The sequence below is a fragment of the Antennarius striatus genome, chromosome 14, assembly GCF_040054535.1.
Source record: "Antennarius striatus isolate MH-2024 chromosome 14, ASM4005453v1, whole genome shotgun sequence".
Classification (NCBI taxonomy): domain Eukaryota; kingdom Metazoa; phylum Chordata; class Actinopteri; order Lophiiformes; family Antennariidae; genus Antennarius; species Antennarius striatus.
Genome location: NC_090789.1, coordinates 17680329 through 17695956, shown reverse-complemented (window position 1 = coordinate 17695956; position 15628 = coordinate 17680329). Strand labels below are relative to the sequence as shown.

The 15628-nt window shown below is 39.5% G+C and overlaps 3 protein-coding genes across 5 annotated transcripts; 1 reads left to right on the top strand and 2 right to left on the bottom strand.

Annotated features, from left to right (window-relative positions):
- Positions 1 to 253: 253 nt before the first annotated feature.
- On the bottom strand, positions 254 to 4603 carry slc52a2 (solute carrier family 52 member 2). Its single transcript, XM_068333850.1, has 4 exons — positions 4391 to 4603; positions 2913 to 3768; positions 2689 to 2812; positions 254 to 469 (listed from the first exon to the last, which is right to left on the bottom strand). Exons 1-4 carry the CDS (start codon positions 4578 to 4580, stop codon positions 254 to 256), a joined length of 1386 nt encoding a protein of 461 aa, XP_068189951.1. The 5' UTR covers positions 4581 to 4603.
- Positions 4604 to 5331: 728 nt separating this feature from the next.
- Positions 5332 to 8560, bottom strand: LOC137607675 (uncharacterized). 2 transcript variants are annotated; one of them, XM_068333589.1, is made up of 3 exons: positions 8524 to 8560; positions 8118 to 8184; positions 5332 to 8038 (listed from the first exon to the last, which is right to left on the bottom strand). In XM_068333589.1, the coding sequence occupies exons 1-3, from the start codon at positions 8524 to 8526 to the stop codon at positions 5574 to 5576; spliced, it is 2535 nt and encodes an 844-aa protein (XP_068189690.1). In that variant the 5' UTR covers positions 8527 to 8560; the 3' UTR covers positions 5332 to 5573. The 2 variants fall into 2 exon arrangements, with proteins under 2 accessions (XP_068189690.1, XP_068189691.1); XM_068333590.1 differs by lacking the exon at positions 8524 to 8560 and having other exon boundaries at positions 8118 to 8205.
- Positions 8561 to 8713: 153 nt separating this feature from the next.
- Positions 8714 to 15623, top strand: fbxl6 (F-box and leucine-rich repeat protein 6). Of its 2 annotated transcripts, none has more exons than XM_068333900.1 (10): positions 8714 to 8758; positions 9503 to 10134; positions 10712 to 10870; positions 10992 to 11055; positions 11894 to 12025; positions 12117 to 12224; positions 12645 to 12758; positions 12937 to 13168; positions 13706 to 13949; positions 14107 to 15623. In XM_068333900.1, exons 2-10 carry the CDS (start codon positions 9587 to 9589, stop codon positions 14234 to 14236), a joined length of 1731 nt encoding a protein of 576 aa, XP_068190001.1. In that variant the 5' UTR covers positions 8714 to 8758; positions 9503 to 9586; the 3' UTR covers positions 14237 to 15623. The 2 variants fall into 2 exon arrangements, with proteins under 2 accessions (XP_068190001.1, XP_068190002.1); XM_068333901.1 differs by lacking the exon at positions 8714 to 8758 and adding an exon at positions 8764 to 8809.
- Positions 15624 to 15628: the final 5 nt, after the last annotated feature.

Genomic DNA, 15628 nt, shown 5'->3' with positions numbered 1-15628 from the left:
AATTCCCCCTTTGGACCAACTGAATTCACTGAAAGCACATGGTATTACTGCATCATACGTGTGCTACAACCCCCCCGGCCAATGCACAGCAATACAACAGTACGATTGTGTGGGAATGTTTTGACTTTCACTGGTGATAGGATGAAGAAAGTCACACCACATGTTGTCGACACAACACGAGGCCAAGAACAGTAAACAGGCACTTCTGACAAATATGAACTGTTTAGAAGTTCTAAATACAGGATGTGTTTCACTAGTGTTTGCTGCAGTTATCCACACATGCTTCACCCTGAGCAAACACGTGGTAGATGTTGACCAGAGGGAACATGGTGAGAGCTCCAATGAGGGAGCCGGCCTGGATTGAGATGCCACACCACAACAGAGCAGCGTGACCGGCCTCGTGAAGCAAAGTCCCAATCACCACCTTCAAATAGGAAAACAGGCCCGTAAAAATAATCCAGGAGATGACCTGCACGGGGCAGAAATCAGAGGTGGACATGGAGAACAGAGGCAGGCGTTAATGTCGTCAGATTCAACCCTGACCCTAGTAAGATGTGATGCTGTAGAAAACACAACACAATACTGTACGGATCCTTTTCAACCTTCTTAACTGACCACAAAAACTACTCGATGTCTGATATGTATATTAGGGCAAAGACCTGACAGGCAACAAGAAAAAACCTACACAGTTCTGGAGGACATTTTCAGTAGCATGGAAAGCAAAAGTTGAAAAGTTCATGTGGCTTCACATGACACCATTTACCAACTCACCGCCATGTTTCTTATTTTTCTTATTATATTTTATTAGTAATAAATAAATATAAAAAAAAGGTAAATGAATATTAATTAAACTTAAAATAAAAAAACCAGAAAGGAATAAAAAATATATTTACTAAAAATAACTTGTTCAGCATATAAAATAAAACTTTTGAGAGAAAATCTTCAGGGAAGACTGACTGCCGACTAAAAATCCGCGATGATGTGGAGTCGCAATTGTTGCGTATTGTACTATAATATAAAAGTATTTTATTAATTATCAAGACTCAACATATAAGGAGCACCTTCAATGAATGGCCTATTTTAAATCTTTTTTCACACTGGATACTGTTGGATTTTGAGAAAATTAAAGGCTTTTAGGTGCGCCTTATAGTACGTAAAATACTGTAATCATTTTACAACTTGTCACTACAGGTTTAGTGACTTTAGCAGAACTCCTTGGTGGTCCATACAGAGCTGCAGTGACAATGTTCTAAATGCATGATTCAACAGCGCTGAGGCAGAGGCCGGCCATTGTTCCTTGTGCCTTCAAAGAACTTCAGGGAAGCAAAGATTTTTTTGGGATTTTTTTTTATTTGCTTTGTTACAATCTCCTGGTCAGAGTACTTCTCATCCGACGTGTTTATTTTAACTGAAGGCGTATGCACGTACAAAACACACATGGTGATGTTATTTCAGCAGCACATGGTTGTTTTCCATCCTACCACACACTGCTGCAGTCATTACTGTTATTGCTTTAGCTGTAATAATTATGAACACAGAACAATGAAAGCTGATTTGACAAATAAACTGTTGACTAAAACATTGATTAACGTGGAACGCATTGACTTGTGCAGCTGACTTTCCTACCATATGAAGAAAGCTGCTCCTGCAGGCAGAAGATTAAACTATTGACATCATAATAAAAAAATTAGGACCAGAATACCTATTTCTTATTTTTATCATTATATTTTACTATTAGTAAATAGATATAAAAATATAAATATTAATTAAATTCAACACAATAATAATACAATAATACATTTTAATATTAGTAAATATAAAAAAGATCAATAAATATTAATTAAATTCAAAATAAAAACAGAAGAATAAAAAATATGTTTACCAAAAATAATAACTTGTCACTTAACTAAATCCTAGTTATCACAATATACTCAAAAACATTAAGCTCACCTTTACATCTGTGATTTACAGTATGATTAGATGTATTTGAAATATGTGGATTTTTTGTATTTGACATTTTGATGTTTTATTCTTGGTAATTTATCTTTTATGAAAGAAAAAAATAATTTATAAAACTTTTAGGGGAAGCTGCTTGAGTATGAGGTTGAAAGACAAGGGTTGAAATGACGACATCACGACATTAGATTAATTTAGAAAAGTAAAGTAACAGACTAAATAACTAACCGATGATTGCGTAACTAACTGGACAGTTCCCAGTGACCCCCGGCTGGACTAACATTGATGGTTCTTGCATTCATACTTTATCACTATATGTTTAGTTTAGGGACAAACTGTTAACAAGACCTCAAAATGCGTGGCTGCTGTGTGGTGCTTGGTAGATCTTCTTGTGTTACCGAGATTTCAGAATCTTGGTTATGAAAGTAACCCATAGTAACATATCGACACCCCAGTGCACTGGCATCATGCACGGAGTGTCCCCCACCTCTTACCCAGAAAACAGCTGGGTTAGGTTCCAGCAAACCCCCGTGACCCGCAAAAAAGAAGAAGTGATCATGAAGATGAATGAATGAATGAATGAATGAATGAATGAATGAATGAATGAATGAATGAATGAATGAATAACATAATGACAAGACTGGTGTGGTATCACAACCAAATCCTGGTTCTCATTTGAAATTGTTTTAAAAGATAACAGGCTTGAGGAATAAATTATGATCCAGTACTCACCACTAAAGCCACACCTGCAGTGTTTCCAAGAAGTGGGGGACAGGGACTGAGTGCTGCTAAAGCCATCAGATATGAAGCAAATGCCCCCCCTCCCAAAGACAAGATTCCCAGACCAGTGGAGGACCTGAAGACACAAATAATTCCGATTATAGTCAAAGCATCACTGCAATTATCACATATAAAAATAAAGTTTGCAAATTGTTTGTTGCCTTTTATTTCCTCACCTCAGGATGACAAACATGGCCAGGAAGCAGGCCAGAGGGTTTGCTATGTTTCCCAGGACCACCGAGAGGTGAAAGGTCATGGTATTGTAGGGCAAACAGGTGAAGCTCTGCACAGACGGCAGGACCCCATTGGTGAGGGCGTTAGAAACGGCGAGCAGCAACAGCAGGTAGATGTTCCGCCGTGTCCAGAATGTCTGAGCGGGGGGCCGCTCCTCCAGCTGGGACGGCTCCTCGGACAATGGCGTCCCTCCTTTACGTAACGGGTGCGTTTCCTCCAGGTCATTACTAGTCGTTGTTTTGTCCGACTCTTCCTGGGATGAGTTCTCCTGTGACTCGCTTTGGCGTCGTATCAAAGCCCAGAAACTCAGAGCCGACACCGACAGCATGACGCACAAAAACCAAAAGAAGTTCTGTGTGGGAAAGTTCTCCTTTAAATACTCAGGTTGCACTGTGCCGTTCACGTTTTTACACTCCACCTTGCCAACACCTTGCCCTAAAGCCACAACACAAGGGAACAAGGAGCTCAAGCCTTGACCAATGAAGAATGTACGAATGTACTGAGAGGGGTAACGGAACATGAAGGGCAGGAAAGTGACGTTGGATGTGCAGCAAACCAAGGAAAACACAAAGGTAAGGAGCAGGAACACCAGTGACCTTTGCTCTCCAGCGACCGTGACGGTGTGTGACCAGAAGAGCGCCATCAGAGCGGACGCCACCACCGCCAGCACCTGGATGCAGTGGATGACCAGATGTTCGTTTAGACGTCCGGGAGCACAGTGATGCGTGACGGTTACCGCTATCGCTCCGAGGTTCCCAAACGCAATCAGCACTGAGAGGTAGGCGGGCAGGTTCCATCCTGAAACGGAAGAAAGCCAATCGCCATTTAGAGTAAAACACAATACAGGTGTGAGATAAGAACACAATATTCACTTCCATTTTTTGTTGAAAGTACAAAAATGTGCCAATATTTTGGGAAAGTTTTCAATTGATCTTTAGAATATATTCGTCTTTTAGTACTTTTTTCGCTCCTGGTTCCCGGACCACGGGTCCCAGTTTGTTGGGTTAGACCCCAACTCTGAGCACTACCATCCCACAAGAAAGTATGCTGAGCTCTCTCCTCTACTGTGTCTTCATGAACATACACCTGAACATGGCACAAAGTCCACCACCAAATCTGCAGACAACAAAGTGGTAGTGGACCTCATCAAAACACAAGATCAGTCACATTACAGGGATGGGGTCCAGCAGCCTGGTGCCCTGTTAACCTGGCCCTCAACACCAACAATCTTCAGGAGAGGACAGATGGGATTTATTTGGCACTGGTGGTTTATACATTTATATGAATATATATGAATATATATATATACACTTTATAGTTTATATAATGAAAGGAATGGATCCGACTAGTTGGTGTGACTGTGGTGTTTTAATCAGTCAGATCACCCGGAAATCTATCGTCTGTCGGGGGGAACACTGACCTTCGGGCAGCACGTGAACTACCACCGGGAGCTCGACCCACAGACTGTTGACGGAAATCCAGGAGCCCATGGCGAACAGAGCTATCAAACAGTGGGTTAGCGCCACGCTTCTCCACCACCTACCGCACATGGTGTCGCTTTGACCGGACGAGGAGACTGTAAATGTTTCAGGACGGTTCTCGTTAGACATTACTCGGTAAATTCAGTCTTCCTCTATACATAACCTGGAGAATGGTGGTGGTGACGACAAGTTCCCGCCCCTTTAGTTGCCTTTGGGTGCCCGTCGTAAAATGGCAAACCACTGTTTAAAAAAAACATCGTGAATTCAGGAACAGAATCAAATGTGTGTGGCGGCATGCTTCATACGCACTATATCATCGGAAATGTCACTTAAGTCTAACCACATTAAGACGTGGCCGGAAGAGAGATTTGCTAAACTTACATTGACGTTTATATTAGCTGAAAGGTTTTTTTTCCGAAAATTTTGAACGCAACACGGTTAGTGGCTCCTCCCCTCAGGAAGTTGGGTGGCGTTCGTTTTCGTTCCCTTAACAACTTACCCGAGAAAAGACTTGGGTCAAGGAGGCATTGTGTTTAATGTAAGGATTTCTCTTTAAGAAATAAATAACTGGTTATTTTCCTGATGAAAAGTATAGAAATTAACAATTCAAATGGAAAATAAAAATAAAACACTCAATACCTTAACACCTGTTTACCTGGTTGATGTTCAGAATGAAGCTCTGGAAATGTTTTAGGTCGGTTTGTCTTGACTCACGTATTTGGAAAACGTTTCAATGAGAAACTTCACATTAACCATATTGACATGAGATCCATCCACTTTCAGCTTTAATCAGATTGAGCTCCTTATTGTCATTGCCTGTTCTACTAAACAAGTTAAAACAACAAGTAAACAAAATAAACAGCAACATGTGGAAATATTTATTATCATTGGAACTTACAGCATTCCAGTCAGTAATAATTATTGTCTGCTGGACAAAAAATCTCACAATTACAGTATAAAAAGTTGTACAGTAAAAACATAAGTGATTGTGTTTATTTCTGCTTAGCTTGTCAACAGTAAACCACATGAAGAAGTTAAATGTTCATTCCTATTCCAAGCATGTCCCTCAATATAAAACTTTTTATTTGATGAAATTAAATCTTTCAAATATTCTCTTTCTGATCAGCCAGAGGCTTCTGTTGCATCTTGGGACGAGGGCTTTAACTTTGTCTTGCGGGGTTCCAAAACAAGAGAGTAGCCAGGTCTAACACGAGGAAGCGCGAGTTTCAGCTTCAAAACCATCTGTGTGCAGTTAAGGGAAAGACAATCCAAGTTTGGGTCCGTGTTGTTCAGAATCATTTTATGGTAAAGTACCTCACAACGAAGCGATTCTCGTTTCTCAGCTCGGCTTTTTCCATCAAAACGCAAAAGCATTTTGTCAACATCCTGTTGTGTTTTGCATGGCCCTCCATTTCTGGTCACTGTTTCTATTATATAGTCCCTATCCATGTTGAGGTCCTCAGGATGTTCATGAAGTTCCCGTCCTGCCATTTGTCTTTTAATTTTATAATCTCTATTCTGACTGTGACCAGAATTCCTCACAGATTCATCCAAGCTGCCATCAGATGAACTAGGTTGATCCTTATCCTCTCTAGAACTATCTAAGGATGTGTCAATGTTTGAGGATTGCTCAGAAAACTTGTCAGGTCTTTCCCTCTCGTAGGGGTATGCATGTCCGAAAGGATACTCAGCCATCAAAACAGAAAATGTGAACTCTGCCATTTGTAAGTTCAGCTCTGTGGAAGGGTCCTGAGAAAATTTTCCTCCTGGGAGGAAATCTTTCAGGTGTTCTTCAGTGATGGCAGCAATGACTTTTATCATTCTCTTCAAACTAACTCGGATGAGGTCCCTATTTGTGTGCCACTGACCACAGTATTGAAACACTCCATCAAATGTTTTCTCCTGCAATGGAACCTGCTGAAAAACATTTGCGGTCTCTTCAGGTTCCAACAGTGTTGAAGAATCTTTGGACCAATCTAGAAACCTCTGATAGAGAAAGAGTAAGTACTTACTGAAGTGCAAGTACTGCCCTTTGCTTTTCAGAAGTTGCCAATAAGGACCAAGAATTTTGCAGTAAATGATGGCTAGAACACAAACAAGGCTCTGTATCACCGAATCATTAGCATCAGCAGCAACGCTCTCCAGAATAATGTTCGGGCAGTCATCATTGGTCAGTGACAGCAAATCAGACACGAAGAGAGAGATTTCTTTGTGATGGTGAATTAAACCCGCAGCAGCTTCAAAATAGTTGTTGAATCGGTTCGATCGATTCACTGCAAGTTTGGATGGATTTTTCTTTTCCTCACAGAAAGCGACCCAGTATTTCCTGTAGTTCTGTGTATCAGGGGTTCTTGGGCTTAAGATATCACAGGCCATGTGAATGTAGCGGGAAGTAGCACTTTCTGACAGGTTCACAAAGTTCCTAAAATTTGGAAGCTTGTCCCGGCCGAGTTTTTCATCCGTTGAAAGAATGATCTCTCTTTCAAAGCACATAATCTGTTGTTCAATGACACTGTGTAGGTCAAAAAGGAAGTTGGCATTGTAGTTTAAAAACATCACAGGAGAGGCTAGTGAGATCTCTTCAGGGAGTGACTCCAGTTTTCTTTCAAACTCTGCAATGGCTGGATGCTCCTTACATATCAGAATATACTGATTTCTGAGGAGATCTAAGGACACTTGTCTGCATTCTTTTGTATTCCCACCAAACATACTTGATAGTTTTTTAATAGAGAGCATTGTGATGTCCAGTATTGTCAGGGGTTCTTCTTTGTGAGTGGAGGTCTCATCTCCACTATTAGGTGTATCTGAATCCATGTCACTGTCACCGAAGCTTCTGTTCAATCCAGAACCTTCACCCCAAGTGAAGCTCTCGTATTCCTCTTTGACTTTAACCTTTTCGTTACGTAACAGATCATCTCTTTTAACGCGTTTCTTTGCTATAATTTTCGGTGTTTTGTCCTGCACCAGTTCAAATGGACTTTGCAGTAGATTTTCCACTGCTGCATTCCTTCTGCTCCTTCTTGTTTCATAACTGTGACAATGTACTTTCAACTTTTTGATCTTGGCTTTGAGTTCTTGAAAAGCCTTTTGAACATTTCCATTCTTACAAAATTCTGGATTGAAGTTTCTAAGCCAAGTCACTAACATAATTGGTGCAATTCTCTCCCTGGTGATGAAGTTATTCAACTCTAGAATCAATGCATTTGTGACTTCAATTAATTGTGCTCGCTCTCTGAAATCCTTAAGTTCCAAAAGATGTTGTCGTTCAACTCCAATGCTATCACAAATTGGACCAACAAAGTTGAAGTTGGCATCTGATTCCAGGAAGGTCAGCCGTGCATTACTTTCCAGACTCAATGTAGCTGCGATCCCTCTTTCAATCATACAACGGAAGTCGGCTGAACGATGACTGGGAAAAATTTTCTTGAGCCATTCTACAATGGCAGTCCATGGAAAACTATTGTCTTCTCTTAATAGTCCGACTTGAATCAAGAGTTTGTTTTTGCATGGCGCCTTCTCAAGCTCTAATCCTTCTCCCGACTGAGGACCAATGAAGTCTGCAACCAATTTCCAATAGTAATCATCTCCTGAAAAGTATAAATGTCAGTTAATTGGTGCAAAAGCAATGCTTAAGAAAAAGGCAAGGTCGTGATTTTTTTGACTTACTCAGATTAGTTTCAGATACAGCAGCATTTCCACAAAGAGAGAAATCTTCACAAACCTCCATTATGTTCTATTTTAAGAGAGAAAAAAAGGGAAAATTTCACAGCTTAATGGACATAAGGTCTACACTATTTGATGATTTAAACTGAGAAGACAAGTTTTGATCATTACACAACTGTTTGTGTTCTAGCCACAACCACGTGCTTCCACAGAGCGCTAATGCTGCAGCCTTACCGAACGACAACATTAGCTTTATGCAAAAGTAGTGTTAGCACGACTTTTATAAGATACAAAATGTAATTCTTAATTACGTCCCCAGCAAAAGAAATTTTTTTTAATCCTGTGGCATTCGAACAGGGTTTCCAACCTTAAAGCAGAAAATTTACATTGTACAAGCCGAAATTCTCACCATGAACGTAGAACACCGTGGAGTTTACCGCTTCCCAACCACCACAACCAAACAGTATAACTGCATGGCTCAGAACCTACACTGACAACCGAACTGTATATTTGTCAATGATTGGATATTATTTGGGGAAGGCGGGTTATTGACGAGGACTTGACCAATCAGCGTGTGAACAGGAAATGCATTGTGGGCACACTACGGAAGCGGTCCGTGCTGTCTTTGTGGAGTAGCAGCAAAGGTAACATAGCAGTGAGCATCATTGTGTTTTATAAAGTGACTGCTAATAATGGTAATCAGTATTTGCTATTTCCGATGCAGACGCTCTATCTTGTTGTTTTTGTTTGGCTGCAATGTTTTGTTTATTAGTACACAACGACATTATCCGTGTAACGATAGCTAACAAAAAATGCTGTCACTGCTTATCAGGAACTGCATGTTGTGTGTACCACAGATTACAGTATATGGTCTTTTGTATTAAGTAGTCGTCCCAACTGGGATGGATGCAATTGTGGTCTTGAGTTTGCAAACGATTGAGGATATCAAGCCAGAAAGCCAGTTGCAAACTTAATCAATTTAAATTGTAATAATAATAATACAGTAATAATAATATATCGTTTCAAGTAAGTTTATAAAACATCCCATCTCCAATATTGTTAAAATAGTCATTGTACTGAATTGTGCATATATATAATAGTTTGCCATGGCTAACATGGCACCTTTTGTGTTGTAATATTGTAATTTCAATAAGATTATGTCATTTCTTTATTGTGAACAGTAAACATCAAAAAAAAATCTGCAGCTTTGAGTCACAATGACATGAATGGGAAATGTATGAGTTCAAAATTATGTTACATTTTTACTGATGTGTTGTTGATGTTCCATTTGATGCAGTCTCTTCAGTTATTCCCATCAGCCATGCCACACTTAGTTTGCACGTGATGTACTCAGGTGCAAGTTTATCTTCATCTCTGTCTGTTTTCAGATGCTGACCTGTCATTCATCAGACAATTTCTGGTTTACTTGAAATCAAACTTGTGATAAAGATAAACACTAGGTAACTCACAGCATGGATTCCCCTGAATCAGAGGCTGTAGGCAACAGTGAAAAAGACGATGGCACTGCACCAAGAATACCAAATACGTCAGGCCAAGAAGTAGATGGACCAAAGCCTCAGAAAACATCTCTGAAGAGGACTGCTGGTAATCCTATGAAGGCAAAAGCCAAGAAGCTAAAAAAGGCCAGAGTGTCACGCCCTGCTCAGCTTGGATACACAGTTCAGCAAGGGGAAGATATGCTTCTTGTCATATCCAGCACTACTTCCCAGTATGACGGCTCAGCCTGGACTCTCCCAAAGAAGAAACGTAAAAAGAAAAAGCTAAAGAAAGGAAAAGCCAAAACTGTCCAGATCAAGAAAAAAAAGTCTACATGTTCCAAGCCCAGGCCAGATAATAATCCAGTTGCCAGTAGTAAAGAGGAGACTAATCTGTTTGTGCAGACAACAGAAAGAGTTTGCTCAACAGACTACAGATGGGGTGAAAACCTACCAGAGGAGGTGCTGATCAATATTTTTCAGATGGTGATTGTCCAGGATGGTGCTGTACCATTTCTATGCAGGTAATAAACATCTGTCAGAGTTTATGTAGCTGCTACGAGTGAATGCTGAGTGTTACACTATGACCTGAGTTGGATATCGCATATCGGTCTGGTACATCTGTTATTTCAAAATTATTGTCAGTGGCAATATATCACAATGATTATATTTGTGCAAATATTATTTTGGCTCAAAGTACTTCTGACAATATCTAGATTAGGGCTGTCATCATTGTTTCCTTTAATGATCATTTTAATTGTTCTTCATCAATCATTTTGTCAACTATGGATGATGTTTCCCTGAAGAGTCACAGTCCTAATCTCAGATATATTTAGTTTACAACAAAGACACTGGGAAATAATCACATTTTATTTTAATAACTATAAAAAAATTTTTTAAAAATTAAGAAGTTAATCATCCCGTGACCCGTGCAAGTTGATGAAGCGGTTAGGAAAGTGAATGAATAATGAGTTAATCAGAGTATCAATAACTCATTATATTGATTTTGAAGGTATCATCCAGCTGAATTTCTGCCATTTCAAATAAAAAAACTCCACACAGACGACAAAGTAATTTTTTTCATCCGTGTTTTTGGTGCAGGATGGGTAGAGTGTGTCGTCTTTGGAATGCTGCTGCCTCCAGTCCAGCCCTGTGGCGTAAGGTGACCGTAGGATACTGCTGGATTGCACCGGGGAAAACCCAGCTACCCAAAACTGAGAAGAAGATTAAGGATACTTTTATCTGGCTGGCACAGAACAGGTCTATATGATTAGTGTCATGAAGAGGTTTGACACATGAGCTGTGATTTAGTTTGTGTATGGATGTGTCATGCTTAAAAATGCTCCCATCTCATAAATAAAGAGTTGTTCGTCTTTTTTAGGTTCTCTCAGCTGCGAGACTTCTCCCTCTGTCACTGGACAAAGAATGTCAGCTACGCTGTAGAGGTAAGTCATCAGAACTAGACACCTTACTACGTACGGTGTCATTATGTAATAATAAGACCTTTAATGTCTGTCATATTCAATAACTCGGTGTTGCAGAAACGTTAGTGTCATTTATTACAACATTACCATTCTTGCCTTATAACCAGTTGACTATTAATGTCAAAAAATTAAAATTTAAAAAAAGATTTTGTCCACAGGGAGGAACTCCATTCCCATTTTACAGATCACATCTAAATGACTGGCTACCTTTTTTAGAGCTGTCACCAAAAGGCATCACTTAGAGTTGTTAGTCAGACCTCCTTCTGTAGTTTCATTTGTTTCCATGGTTACATGTTTAAGTTTAATTTAGACATTTTCTGTTAATTCTTTTTTCTTTACACATCTTCGACCTCCTGCCTTTTTTGAAATGTGATTTATTTATTTACTTATATTGTGTTGATATAAACAACAACCTTGGAGTTAACAAGAACTACTATGAAATTCATTCGGAAAGGGACAATTTACATACTTACAAGTATTTCATGCTCGTTTTATTTGTAGTTCATGTTTCATTCTTTTTGTGAAGCACATTGTAGTTTTTGTTGTGAAAGCCATTGTAGAAAAGGTCATCTTTATAATATTACGATTGTATTGATATTTTATGCTTTTTTTATATTATACACATTCTCATTCTTCCTGTTCCTATTATAATTAAAATAATTACTATTATTAAAAATGTGGGCTAATATGGGAGCTAGGACTTTCTTTTGGATAAGTTACATTAATGTTTTCCAAACAGATTTAAACATATCAGAACATTTTTAATTTACCACGTTGTCTTATGTTTTGGTGACTTCAGGTTGTGGCGCAGCACTGCCCTCAGCTCCACTCCCTCACTCTCTCCTACTGCACAGGCCTGACAGCAGGCGCCTTCCACAGCCTCGGTCTGCACAGCCAGAGTCTGCAGAGCATCAATCTGCAGTACTCAGAGGTACGTTCAGTGAAGTTGAAACGTTTTTTTTGCTCTATGCTGATTTGCATCCGCCTTCGTCAGCTTGTAGAAGAACATGTTTCTGCTCTAGTTCCAGGTTGAGGGACTCCTGGAGTACCTTGAAAACCATGGGAGCAGAATCAAGCACATTTTATTCACTCATGGGATGAAGAATGACAAACTTCTGACTGCCATCACTGTTAGTCCTCATTTTCTCTTTATACGGTGTTTTAGAGGTGATTAAAGGGGACTCCTAAAAAATGTAAGGACTCATACAGATTATGCTTCTCCCACTCATTACATATAATCCAGTAGATTTGTGTGCTAATCTACAATCACATATACTGGGCTGTGTCTTCTTATTCCTTGTGTCCAGCTGTCTATGGGATGTTTCAACCTGTGAATAGCCCCCAAACAATAACAGAATGAGGCCAGGCATTTTCCATTGTGCTTTGTGACCGTTCTTACAATCAGAGAAAGGGGGCGTTCTTGAATTGTGTATTTATTGGAGACAGCTAATAGAATCTGCATCTTGTGCCTGGATGTGTATATTACAGACAGCCCAAGCCACATGGGCACAGATGAACTCTGTACGCACAATGTGTTCATGTTTTTTCAGAGGGGATGCTGTCCTGATTTGGAGCTGTTGGAGGTCAACACCAAGCTGGACAGTAAAGAGTGTGAACTTCCTGTTTGCATTCAGGCGCTGCAGATAGCTTGTCCCAAGCTTAAGGTAATAATAGAGAAATGTAAGCACGTTCACTCTCTGTCTTCTACTTCTTCAAACACATTTGTCTTGTGATACGTTTTGCTATTTCATTCTAGGCGTTGTGTCAGTGCATAATGAATCTCGGTATATTGACTCGTTTCACCATTTAACTGCCTTATGATTGTATTGTATTTTCAATCAGACCTTCCGGATGCTGAATGTTAGACCTCTGCATAAGATGATGCGTAACAGTGCAGATTCAACATTAGGCTTTCCGTTGTTGGAGGAGCTATGTATTGCGACCACGTCTTGCTCGTACATGACCGACAAAGATCTGTGGGACATTCTTTTTGGGTCCACTAAGCTGCGGGTACTGGACCTGCGAGGCTGTTCTCGAATCACTCCATCTGGTCTTGCAACATTACCCTGTCTCGGTAAGGATCAAGTGATTTATAATTTGATTAAGTTTGGTTAATAATGTGATCTAATAATTCAGGGTTGTTAAGTGAGGTCAGCATATCTTGAAATGGTAAATAGGAGGCAAACTACAAAGTTAGTTGGTTGTTTTTAGTATTTAATACACAGTTATCTGAAAATGTGTTTATCGGTCTCGAAATACTTTATTATGCGTACATTTTTTAGCACGTAAACACTAATTATGTTTATATTTTAGTCGAATCCGGCTTCCTCCCACCTCCAAAAACATGCGCTTCAGGTTAATTGGCCGGTCCCAAATTGACTGTAGGTATGAGTGTGTGTGTGCGTGGTTGCGTCGCGCCCGGAGTTTTCCGTGCCTCAAGCCCTAATCCAGCTGGGATAGGCTCCAGCTCCCTGTGACCTGCGACAGCGGATAAAAGCGGTTACAGAAAATAGATGGATGGATGTATCTGCATTTGTAATTTATGATCTGAATTAGTATCAAAAGCCATTTCTTAATCAGTGCTTCATTCTTTTCTTTTGGTATGTGGCAGAGCTTGAGTGTCTGTTCTGGGGACAGTATTTTAGTAGCAGCGTTGGTTTGTCATCACCTAAGGCTGGGATTCACATGGTGACGCAGAAATGGGGTGGAACGATGCAACAACTTGACATTTCAAACCAGCTTTTCACTGCAGAGGACTTAGAGATGGCTATGAGTCACCTTGCTCAGGCAACAGGGACTCACACCCTGCGTTCACTCAATCTGAGTGGGACCAGAATCTCACCAGCTGCCCTCAGGTAGGCTTCCTCTTTTTCTAAGGCTTTAAGTAATCCAATAAATTATGAACCGACTTTTGAAGAGGCAGTCTCCAAGCATCTACAGTAGAACTGCTCATGAATCGAGGCTTTGCATTTAAGTATGAAATAATTTTATCATCTGTACGTGTTTTTGCAGGTGCGTCATCAGTCAAGCTACTGCTCTCAACTACCTCAATCTGTCATCATGCCGTTACCTTCCAAGAGGAGTGAAGAGGATTTACCGTGGCCAAGAGGACATTCATCAGCTGCTGGACAAGTTAAACTAGATGCATTTGATGTGTTTGTTTGTTTTAATTGAAAAACAGACTTAGACAGCATCCCTACAGCACGTGTCTTAAAACGTCTCTCCATATGAATTATCATGTTTGAGATTTGTGGATATGTTTGTCTTGTTTTACTTTTAAAATTGTGTAATTGGTTTACTGTTCAAACAGGGGTTTGGAGTATTTTCAGACCCGTCAAATGATTGCATCGTATTTAAGAACAAGCTCTACCATAGCGGGATCATGGATATGCAGAAGTCAGAGCAAAGGACTGGTTCAGACCAGACATAAATATAGGGTGAATGATTAAACATTCCCCTACATATGGAATTTCCTCAGTATTTGAAGATGCAGGAGCCTTGTCAATGTCAGATAAACAGAGCAACTAAAAAGCAGATACGTTCCCAAATTTATTTGTATGGCATAGAATAGTATATAACGTTGTGCAGCTTAAACCTCTTACATATACACATATTAAAAGAATAGTACATGACTACATGACCATTAATAATGTTCAAATAGAAAGCTTCTGAGTTGTATTTTTCTCAGTGTATTCTGTGAAAACTTCCTAAACTGGTGCTGGTCCTGTGACCCGTGTAAGCGGACATAGTGGTACAGAAAATTAAGTAATTATTACATTTTTTATTCAGATGAACTCTACACGTGCCTTAAAGATCTACTATCAAGGACTGAATCACATTCAGAGGTACAGACAGATTGGAACAAATGATCACCGCCACTTACCTGCATCCTTACACCTTTTAGCCACTGTTTGATTTTTCCTTTTTGGGCTACTCGAGAAAAATGGCAGCACAATATCATAGACTCAAGTCATGAATAGAAACTTAATTTTGAATACTGTCTGCCTCAGAACTCCATAAATCCAACACTGGGCCTTTAAAGAGTGAGTGACATTTTTGATTTAAAAACTTGTTTATGACTTATCTCTGTTAAACTTACATTGACTTTTCAATTGTGTACCTTTTTGATGTTTTTGACATTTTCATATTGATTTCAAATAAAGTATTGAATTTACAATACTGTATTTGGACCTTGTAAAATCTGTTATATGTTTTTTTTCCACTAGAGAGTGCTATTTTACCAAGATAAATTTACAGAATGGTTACAGTATTGTGATCTGTCTTAATGTGCACATACTGATACTGAATAGTCACATTGAAATTTTCTAAGATTCCTATTTCATTTGACATCATCGTAAGCTCCAAAAATGTACATGGCCTTGATTTCTTGTTGAATTGTATTCTGTAAATATCAGGTACTTGAGATATTAAATGTATGTGAGGACTCTTCAACCAGGAAATTATCTGACATAATGTCCTGCATTGAGTTGATAAACAGCAAAATTGATATGAAATCTTTGTACAGTTCAAAACA

What these genes read in the sequence shown, in the direction of transcription:
- slc52a2 (XM_068333850.1), bottom strand. Translation starts at nt 4,580, where the DNA reads ATGTCTAACGAGAACCGTCCTGAAACATTTACAGTCTCCTCGTCCGGT. An exon ending in AGTTCACGTGCTGCCCGAAG is followed by an intron (nt 3,769 to 4,390) that starts GTCAGTGTTCCC and finishes CTTCCGTTTCAG; the next exon opens with GATGGAACCTGCCCGCCTAC. An exon ending in GCCATGTTTGTCATCCTGAG is followed by an intron (nt 2,813 to 2,912) that starts GTGAGGAAATAA and finishes TTGTGTCTTCAG; the next exon opens with GTCCTCCACTGGTCTGGGAA.
- LOC137607675 (XM_068333589.1), bottom strand. An exon ending in TGTATCTGAAACTAATCTGA is followed by an intron (nt 8,039 to 8,117) that starts GTAAGTCAAAAA and finishes TATACTTTTCAG; the next exon opens with GAGATGATTACTATTGGAAA.
- fbxl6 (XM_068333900.1), top strand. Translation starts at nt 9,587, where the DNA reads ATGGATTCCCCTGAATCAGAGGCTGTAGGCAACAGTGAAAAAGACGAT. An exon ending in AACTTCTGACTGCCATCACT is followed by an intron (nt 12,225 to 12,644) that starts GTTAGTCCTCAT and finishes ATGTTTTTTCAG; the next exon opens with AGGGGATGCTGTCCTGATTT. An exon ending in TGCAACATTACCCTGTCTCG is followed by an intron (nt 13,169 to 13,705) that starts GTAAGGATCAAG and finishes GGTATGTGGCAG; the next exon opens with AGCTTGAGTGTCTGTTCTGG.